This window comes from Nyctereutes procyonoides, unplaced genomic scaffold, assembly GCF_905146905.1.
Source record: "Nyctereutes procyonoides isolate TBG_1078 unplaced genomic scaffold, NYPRO_anot_genome, whole genome shotgun sequence".
NCBI lineage: Eukaryota > Metazoa > Chordata > Mammalia > Carnivora > Canidae > Nyctereutes > Nyctereutes procyonoides.
The window spans coordinates 7733978-7743401 of record NW_026575133.1 but is presented as its reverse complement, the minus strand read 5'-3'; the positions used below and the strand labels follow the sequence as shown (position 1 = coordinate 7743401).

The 9424-nt window shown below is 48.9% G+C and overlaps 1 protein-coding gene across 2 annotated transcripts in view; it reads right to left on the bottom strand.

Moving 5' to 3' along the window:
* Positions 1–1078: 1078 nt before the first annotated feature.
* The window catches only part of WBP1L (WW domain binding protein 1 like), a 67798-nt gene continuing 59452 nt past the window's right edge, over positions 1079–9424 (bottom strand). For both annotated transcript variants that reach the window (XM_055300050.1, XM_055300051.1), the window contains exons 3-4: positions 6109–6270; positions 1079–4830 (exon numbers count right to left, since the gene is read on the bottom strand). In XM_055300050.1, the coding sequence (XP_055156025.1) occupies positions 4091–4830; positions 6109–6270 (902 nt within the window). In that variant the 3' untranslated portion in view covers positions 1079–4090. The remainder of the gene's footprint in view (positions 4831–6108; positions 6271–9424) is intronic.

The window sequence follows — 9424 nt, the reverse complement described above, 5'->3', positions numbered from 1 at the left end:
AACCATTCTCAGGTCCCTGCCTGGTAGGTAAGACCTCATACAAGCCCCCACATGTGGTTGCCTAAGATTCCCTGAATCTGTACCATTCACTTCATCTTACTCTATCTCCTATTGGATTTTCTTTTGGGGGGCAGGGGTTAAGCATATATATTTTTAAGATTTTATTTATTTGAGAGATTCTATTTATTTGAGAGTGAGCGAGAGAGCACAAACCAGGGGAGTGCCAGACGGAGAGGGAGAAGCAAATTCCCTACTGAGAAGAGACACCCTCCCCATGCGGGGCTCAATCCCAGAACCCTGAGATCATGACCTGAGCTGAAGGCAGATGCTTAACCTACTGAGCCACCCAGGCACACACCCCCCCATTGTTAACTATTTCAAGTGGATGTTTTGTCTTCATGCCTATAACTTGACTTCAGAGGGCAAGGATCTTGTCTTCTTTCTTTTGCATTCTCCCCACCACCCGGTAGTGTTGGGCACAAAGTAGGAGGCTCAATAATACATGTTTTGTGCATCAAATTCCAGGGCCGATCCAGTTTCTATCACATTTTTTTTCCTAAAGATTTTTTATTATTTTTAAGTAACCTCTACAGCCAACGTAAGAGCTCAAACTCACAAACCTGAGATCAAGAGTCCCATGCTCTACTGACTGAGCCAGCCTGGGCGGGGGGAGGGCTTTATCACGTCATTAAGAGATCTCACAGGGTGCTTGCTTTCTCCAAATGCCATTTTAGCTTCCAGGTATCTAACAGAACTCATTTCTACCTTTTTTGCGTCTGATTTTTAACCTGTTTGTGGGACTTTACAAAGTATTCCAGACTTCAGAAATATACCCTTGACAGAGAGAGGGTTTGGAGAAAACTCCTCCAGATAAAGCGTGGCTTCAGCAGGAGCATCACCCACCTTGCCCTTGGCCCCATGGTCTCCACTGGGGCCAGGGGCCTGTCCTCAACTGCTAGGTGCCTTTTCACAGCCTGTGTGAAGGGAAAAGTGCTTGTGGTTGGGAATCTTGGGGTATGACTCCTGAAGCCTGAGGGAGGGGGGAGAAGGAACAAGGTGCTGCAAGAAAAAAGAACAATTGCATTTTTGGGATCAATTTTATTTGGGCTTCTCACAGTGGTTAGAGCCACTCTGTCTTCAGAACAATCACAGCACAGGAAATGCGTCACCGAGACTGCCCAGAAAAGTCTGACCAGCTGAATCTTATTGCTTAAAATACACATATTCACAATAACTGACAAATGGTGATGTGCCTCACACAGGAATGTGTTAGCATTTGCAAATCTTCCGACTGTAGCACCAAACCCTCAACCAGACCAACCCCTTCCTCCTCCTTCACCTGGAAAACCAGATTCAGTCAAATCTCCCTAGCCCCCTACCGAGTCCTTTCAGCTCCCTTTTGTACCTCTCTCCCAGCAGGGGAGCCCATGGGCAGGGGCCAGACTGTGATGGCTGGAATCAGGCCTGGCTCCAGCGGCTGTGGTCTTCTTCTCAAGCCTATAGGGCAGGACGCTGCAGTGAACCCAAAAGTTAACACGCAGACCAGTGCCCTGCTCCAGCTGGGGAAGGAAACTTGGGAGGGCCAGAATTCATCCATTTGATCAGTTAACTGAAGCAGGATTCATTTTGGTAAAATTTCATCTCCTTTGAGACTTCAGTGAGTTGTTTGGGATTTTATTAAAAAAAACAAAAAGTGGAAGGAAAGGCATCTGAGGGCTGCTGACACACTCCCGCCCACTCGTCTCACACAGGCTTGCTTGCTTGCATACGCCGGACCTCGGCAGAGAGAGGTAAGCCCTATGGCACTGCGGTGTCTGCCAAACTCTCCTGGCCATTCCGGGCAGGGACAACGTCTGGGCCACAGCTAGTCCAAGCTCATCACTGAAGATCCAATCAAGCTACCTGAAATCCCACCTTTGCCTTCCGTGCTGAGTGGTTTTAAACACCCCCTGGGACTGATACTGAGGGCCAGGAGGAGCCAAGGGATGCAGACAGGTTCAGAGCACGTTTCCACTTATAGGGAACAGAACACAGGCCTCCGAGTGTCCACGGAGCAATGTGCAAATTGCAGTGATGGGTAGAGAAAAGCCTCTACATCGAGCACAGTTATATCTGGCAGATGTGGGGGGATTGGGGGATGGGGATGGGGGCTGCCATCACAATGCTGCTGGATACACTCGAGTACACAGTCAGACATTTGTTCAGTAAACAGTAAATGTGTAAAATAAATTACCTTGAGAGGGCCATATCTGCTCCAAAGTGTGGTTGATGTGAGCACAATGGCTGCCATTCAAAGTATATTCACAGGAAAACAGGGTTAGGGGCTCACACAACACACACACACACACACACACACACACACACACACACACACACAGGCTATCCAAAAAGTCATTGTACACAGACTTCACTTTGTTCAACATGGATTTTGGTTTTGTGGACTCCAAATGCAGACATTCGTTCGTTCACCTCACAGCCTTGGATTTGTCTATTTTTTGTACATATATATATATATTTTTTTCTCCTTTCTTACTGTAACCTCAATGCCTAATGTGAATATCATCGTTCAAGAGTGGGGGAAGAACCAAACTCTTCATATGAACAGCACTGGACAGGGAATGTGAGTTTTAGCTGTTTGCTTTCTCCATCAGGTTATTCCTATCAAAGCTCAACTGGTTATCTGAAGCCAAACTACAGTAATAAGGATCCTGCAGTCCTTCCAGAGCACTGCCTTCACCCTCCTACCTGGGCCACTTGGGCTGTTTACATAGGCTACAAAAGTTAGCCACCCCACTCACAAAGGGGGCTGCGGATAAGGCAGGGGAAAGGGCATGAAAGCCACAGATAACCAAGCCATTTCTTCCAAGTGGTCAGTTTAAAAATAAAGACAAAAACAACACAACAGAAGAACTTATTCAGAATCAAGAGAAAATACTGTGTAAAAGCCAGGCTATGGGGCTGCCCTCTCTTAGGACCTGTAGCCCCCTTTGTTCATATGGAACAGTGAGACACAAGGGCCTGCGGGCTGTGTGTTTGGGTTGGGGAAGACCCTGGTCACCTATAGGCACAGACCAGAGGACAGAGATGCAGCAAGCTGCAACAGATCCACCTCCATGGCCTAGGTTCTCCTGTGCTCCCACAGAAGTTCCAGAGACAGCCCCCACTCCCACCCTGCCACCCACCCAGGCCCAATGCCTGCACACAAAACACCTCCTCCTAGCTCAATGGCAGCCAGCCAGGTTCTTTGAAGGTCAATTTGGGACAGAGCCACAAACTTCCCCTTTCCAGAACAGAATTCTTGCCTGCCCGCTGGTAAAGTTCTTGCATTCAGCTTGCTTTTGTTGCTGCTGTTGTTGCTGTTTAAAGAGAAACACCAAAGAAGGTGAGAGAATGTTCCATACTGAGCTGGGCTGTGGCTAGCCAGAACCCACTGGGAAGGGCCCTTCAGGGATGCACGGTGGTACATCAACTCTGTCACCTGGAATCTGAGAGAGCAGTAAGCCTCCTACCAACCTCATAACTGCCTGTCAGCCCTCATCATCTCCCAGGGCTAGCCCAGTTCTGGCTCTGCAGACAGACACTGGCAGCAAGGGGTAACGATCCCTGGGGCGCCGTGGGCTTCCTTCTTCACCCAGGGCTGAGACCTGCCACCCCTCCCAGACCGAGACACAGCAAAGTTCTCTGAAACGAACACCAGGGCACAGACCCACTCCACCACCAAGAGTCACCTCAGGGCACAGTCTCAGCCCCCTCCTTGGGGGCTTCTGAAACACACATCTCTCTGACCCAAGTGGGTAAGTGAGACATGACTTGCAAAGAGAAGAAAGGGGACAGGGTCGGGGATGAGGAATGAGTCACAGAACGAACCAACTTCTCAGCCCTCCGCGACACTGTGCTCCCGTGGGCGGAGAGGCATCCACTCCCCAAGCTGTACCTGGAGATGGAGGAAAATGCAGGAGCGGGCGGTGGGGAGGGGAACGAAGAAGGAAGTGGCTGTACCACTTTCTCTGAAAGTCATTTAATGCTTCTCTCAGGGGGCTCCCCTACCCTGGTTGCTCTGCCAAGTTCTCAGGTGCAGGCAGGGCCTGCTCTAGCTGGGAGAGCTGCTGCTCTGGGAGTTTGGGGAGTCCTGCTCATTGATGGTGTTCAGCAGCAGGCAGGCGGGGGGGCGTGGCAGGTGGGGGTGCCCAGGCTCTCGGGCCTGCTCCTCGGAGGGCTGACAGAGCCCTTCCTCCTCGTCGCCCGGGGGCCGCACATGGCAGCTGTCACAGAAGTCCAGGGGTCCATCCAGAGCGTCGTCAATGAGCGTGTGGAACTCCTTGAGGTCATCGTCATGGTGGCCCCGGTTGCACACACACACCTCAATGCCCGAGTCACCCGTGAAGCGGCGGTGTCTGCCAGGCGTCTTGTCTTTGCTATCGGGGAGGGCGCTGCCCTGCTCGGAGCTGTAGTCTCTCAGCAGCTCCTCCTTACAGTCGGAATCTTTGTCCAGGAAGGCCCCAGGGTCCAGCTCCCCCAGGCCGGCCACAGAGCCACTGGGCTCCATCCCGGGGGCTTTGGTGGCTGCTGTGCCGGTGGGCACGTCGGAGGGCTCAGGGTCAGCGATGCTTGGGGGTCTCGTGCTGCTTCTGCTGGGCCCAGACAAGGGGCTGCTCTGCGCGCCCTGGGGGCCCCTGGGGGGGTCGGCGCCTGGGGGGCTGCCACCCGTAGGACCACAAGGTGCAGGCAGCTGCTGCTGCTGGAGCTGGAAGGCACTGTACGGTGGGGGAGGAGTCGGAGGTCGGTTCACCACTTCCTCATAAGGAGGTAGTAAATAGTTTGGCAAAAACCCTAAAATGGGGAGGCAGGGAGGAGAAATTACTGCACTGGCAATTGTTCTAGGACAGAGTGCAGAGCTTGCACTCAACATATGCCTCTTCCCACCCTGGGCATACCCACTGAGCGACAACTATAGCTCCTGCTTGTCAGCAGGGCAGAGGGGTGGGGCAGTTTTGTGGAAAAAAAGGACAGCCTGGGAGTGACCTAATCTAGCTTCTTGAAATCTGAGAGCCCCTAAACCTGCTTCACAGGCAAGATCTTCTGCCTGTCTGGAGTCAAGGGGTGGACGGCCAAGAGATCATTTCTGCCCACAGCGTTTCTGTTTCCACATGCCCCCGGGTCTCAGGTTTCTTGTTCAGACTGTGTCCTTCATCTATGTCCCATAGGCCTCAGTGTCAGGGACCCTCATTTAAGACTTCTTGACTACGTTTTTCTTGTCCCCCACCATCCCAGATGTATGGACCATGAAAAGGGCCTTTTTCTGGGAGATTAGAAATCCGTGTTGTCCCTCCCTCTAGTGTGGACGGAGGTGGTCTGGAAAGACAAACCGAACCTCATCTTGACTCAGATTGGGAGCAGGTGGGTTACCAGCAAAGGGTGAGGGGCCTGCCAAACAAGGCTTATTACCAACATGCCAGGTAAGTTATCTTTTGAATGTGCTGGGTATCTCAAGGCACAGATGGTTTGGTTAAAACAATAACTGCTAGCATTTACTGAGCACTTACTATATGCCAAGCACTGTGCTAAACACTTGACACTTCTAGATGTGGAATTCCATACCCATGACCACTTTGTTCTGTAGAACACACTGTAGAATGGCTTTGGACAAGCTGGGCCTCCCTGGACTCTTAGAGGGTCACTTGTAAGGAACCCCCAGAGAAGTTAGGTGAGTGTCCTTCGGTGAGTCACGCAGTTTCTTGGTTCTCAGGACATCCCAATGTCACCCCGCACACACACCTGCCCCTTTCATGGCAGCCTCAGGGATATCACAGGGCACTAAGCAAAATGGGAGGATTTCAGGCCACAGAAATCTAAGTCTTGATTCACTTGCATCATACACCATCTGACTATCTGACTACCTGCCTTAAGAAAATAGGCCCATGTGGATTTGGAATGACCCAGTGGCTTCAGGGCACAGTACCTGCTCCTCTGTGCTAATGGTGAGCACCCCCCTATTCCCATACCTGCGAGAGAGACTCTGCACTGTGCTGGGCACGGGGGCCTACAGGGGCCCACAGTTTGTGTCCTGGGCTCAGAAGGATGGAGTTTGGGGGCTTTTGGTGTACGTACTGAAATAAAATGGCAGCGCTGAGTAATTGTGGGCTTCTCGGTAGGCAATCAGGTTGATCTCATGCTGCCGCTGCTGGGCCTGAAGGCGATGCTTGGCTCGGCGGTGGTGGCACACACAGCAGCAGCTCAGGATGATGATGATGGTCCACACCAGCCAGAACCCTGGGGGCAGGGAGGCAAGGCAGAGAGGCACACATGCATGGTGAACACCAGCCAGAGGAACAGCTTTCCCAGCAGGGAAGTCCCTGGCCGGCGCCCACCTGGTCGAAGCTGACACTGCCTGTCTCACCTGGTGAATTTCCATTTGGAATCTGTGTTCAATTTCTATAAATGTTTGTGCCAGAATGAAAGATGGGGTGGGAGGGGGCAGAAGGCAACTCTCCAGCACCACTGGTCCTGTGTTTTGGGTTTGGTGGACATTACATATGCTGACCTTTTAAGGACTATGTATTTGTCCTCTCTTAAGGGATCTCAGAGAAAGTGCTTCTGGCTTTCTTCTCACCTGTCTCCCACTCTCAACCCCCAAGCTCTGCTCAAGACATTAAGACTGGTTCCCAGCCTCACTTCCTGCTGCTATACCAGGCTACTCACCAAAAGCAAAGAGCCCCTCAAAATCCCAGCAGGTTGGCAACTGGGAGGCCCTGCAGACGGGCCACCCGATAAAGGAATTCTTAGGGTTCTCTTGATATCACCAAAAAGATCATGGGCTTTTCTCTACCAGATACACGGTGTAATACAAGAGTCACTAAAGTTACAGGGGAAAAAATTCTAATTGCCTCAGGTCCATCTCTTCCCTAGAGAGCATAAATGACTTCCCCTGCTCTTGATATAATCTGGTATAATTCCATCTCCTACAGTTGCAAATAACACTCCCACCTCCCTTTGGCCTGTGATTACATTAGACTCAAGGCCATCAGCAGCCTCCCCTCCTTCCTCCTTGCTCCAGAGAGGGATAGGTATAAGGGGACAGGGGAGAAGACCTACAGTCCTCCTTCTTCAGGAGGATTCCTTCTTCTCGTTTCCCACAGTGTTCTTGGATTATATTCAGAGAATCCTGACAAACCCCCATATAAGACACCCCCTCTCCAATCTTCAATTGTAAGCAGAAACCCTTTTTTAAAAAGCTTTTTATAATCAATGAGCAATTTTGCTTTTAAAAAAATACACATATATATACATATGGGAGGAAAGAGACTAGAAGGAAAAACACAAAAGGAGTGACATACCTTTAAGTGGTGGGATTATGAGAAATTTCAATTTTTGCCTTCACATTATAAAACTGGAAACAAAGTAAACTTAAAATACCTGTGACTATTTTACTTTTTTTTTCTAGCTTTTATTTAAAGAACTTAAGAGGATGGGGGCATCTGGCTGGCTCAGTCATTGTAGCATACAACTCTTGTTTTGGGGGTTGTGAGTTCGAGCCCCACATTGGGAGTAGAGATTACAAAAAAAAAATTAATTTCTGGAGAGGTTTTTAAATTTCTCTAGAATGTATTCATACAATGAAATAACATGAATCATTTAAAAATATTCACAGATTACTACTTCTGACATATAAAGATGTTTCTAGGGGATCCCTGGGCAGCTCAGTGGTTTAGCGCCTGCCTTCGGCTCAGGGCGTGATCCTGGAGTCCTGGGATTGAGTCCCACATGGGGCTCCCTGCATGGAGCCTGCTTCTTCCTCTGCCTGTGTCTCTGCCTCTCTCTCTCTCTCTCTGTGACTATCATAAATAAAATTTTAAAAAAATTTAAAAATAAATAAATAAATAAATAAATAAATAAATAAATAAATAAATAAATAAAATCTTTAAAAAAAATAAATATGTTTCTAATATTAAATGAAAAAAGCAAGGCAGCCCCGGTGGCGCAGCAGTTTAGTGCCGCCTACAGCCCGGGGTGTGATCCTGGAGACCCGGGATCGGGATCGAGTCCCACGTCGGGCTCCCTGCGTGGAGCCTGCCTTTCCCTCTGCCTGTGTCTCTGCCTCTCTCTCTAAATAAATAAATAAATCTTAAAAATAAAAAAATAAATAAATAAAGCAAATTACAGAACAGTATAAAATCTGATCCTAATTTTTTTCCTTCAAAAAGAAAGTATATAGGGATGCCTGGGTGGCTCAGTTGGTTGAGCGTCTGCCTTTGGCTCAGGGCATGATCCTGGTCCCAGGATCAAGTCCTGTGTCAGGCTCCCTGCGAGGAGCCTGATTCTCCCTCTGCCTGTGTCTCTGCCTCTCTCTCTCTGTCTCTCATGAATAAATAAAATCTTTAAAAAAAAAAAGTATATATGAATATCTAGAAGGATGGTTAGGAAGTTCATCATGAGGTTATTTCTGGTACTAGATCTCTTGTTTTTTGCTTATCTGCATTTCCAAGCTTTCTAAGACGAACATGTACTTCTTTGTTTTTTTTTTTTTTTTTTTTTTTTATTTTATTTATGATAGTCACAGAGAGAGAGAGAGAGGCAAAGACACAGGCAGAGGGAGAAGCAGGCTCCATGCACCGGGAGCCCGATGTGGGATTCGATCCCGGGTCTCCAGGATCGCGCCCTGGGCCAAAGACAGGCACCAAACCGCTGCGCCACCCAGGGATCCCCAGAACATGTACTTCTTTGAAATAAAAAGAATATTTTTTTCTGAGTAAAAATATTTATCTGAGGAATAATTTTAAGGTGATTTGTTATTGGGACACACCTAGCTCAGTTGGCTGAGCATCTACCTTCAGCTCAGGTCATGATCCCAGGTTCCTGGGATGGAGCCTGTGGCAAGCTCCCTGCTCAGCACAGGGTCCACTTACCCTTTGCCTCTGCCCCTCCCCCAGCTTGTGCTCACGTGCTCGCTCTTTCCCCGCCCCCCAAGTAAATAAAATCTAAAAAAGAAAAAAAAATGTTATTGAGACTAGGTGATCATTCATTTGCTATTTCTGAATAACTTCAATTTCTTTCCATTACCAAGGCTACATGTATTTTGTATCACCTGCTTTTTTTTTTTTAATTTTTATTTATTTATGAGAGAGAGAGAGAGAGAGAGAGAGAGGGGCAGAGACACAGGGAGAGGGAGAAGCGGGCTCCATGCACCGGGAGCCCGGTGTGGGACTCGATCCCGGGTTTCCAGGATCGTGCCCTGGGCCAAAGGCAGGTGCTAAACCGCTGCGCCACCCAGGGATCCCGTATCACCTGCTTTGTAATTATACTTTTGTGTTTAGAATTTAAGTATTTAAGTATTCCCACATGTATCTCTTGTCAGAATGAGTTAAGATCATTAAAAAAAAAAAAAAAAACAGGGCTCCTGGCTGGCTCAGTCGGTAGAGTACCTGAC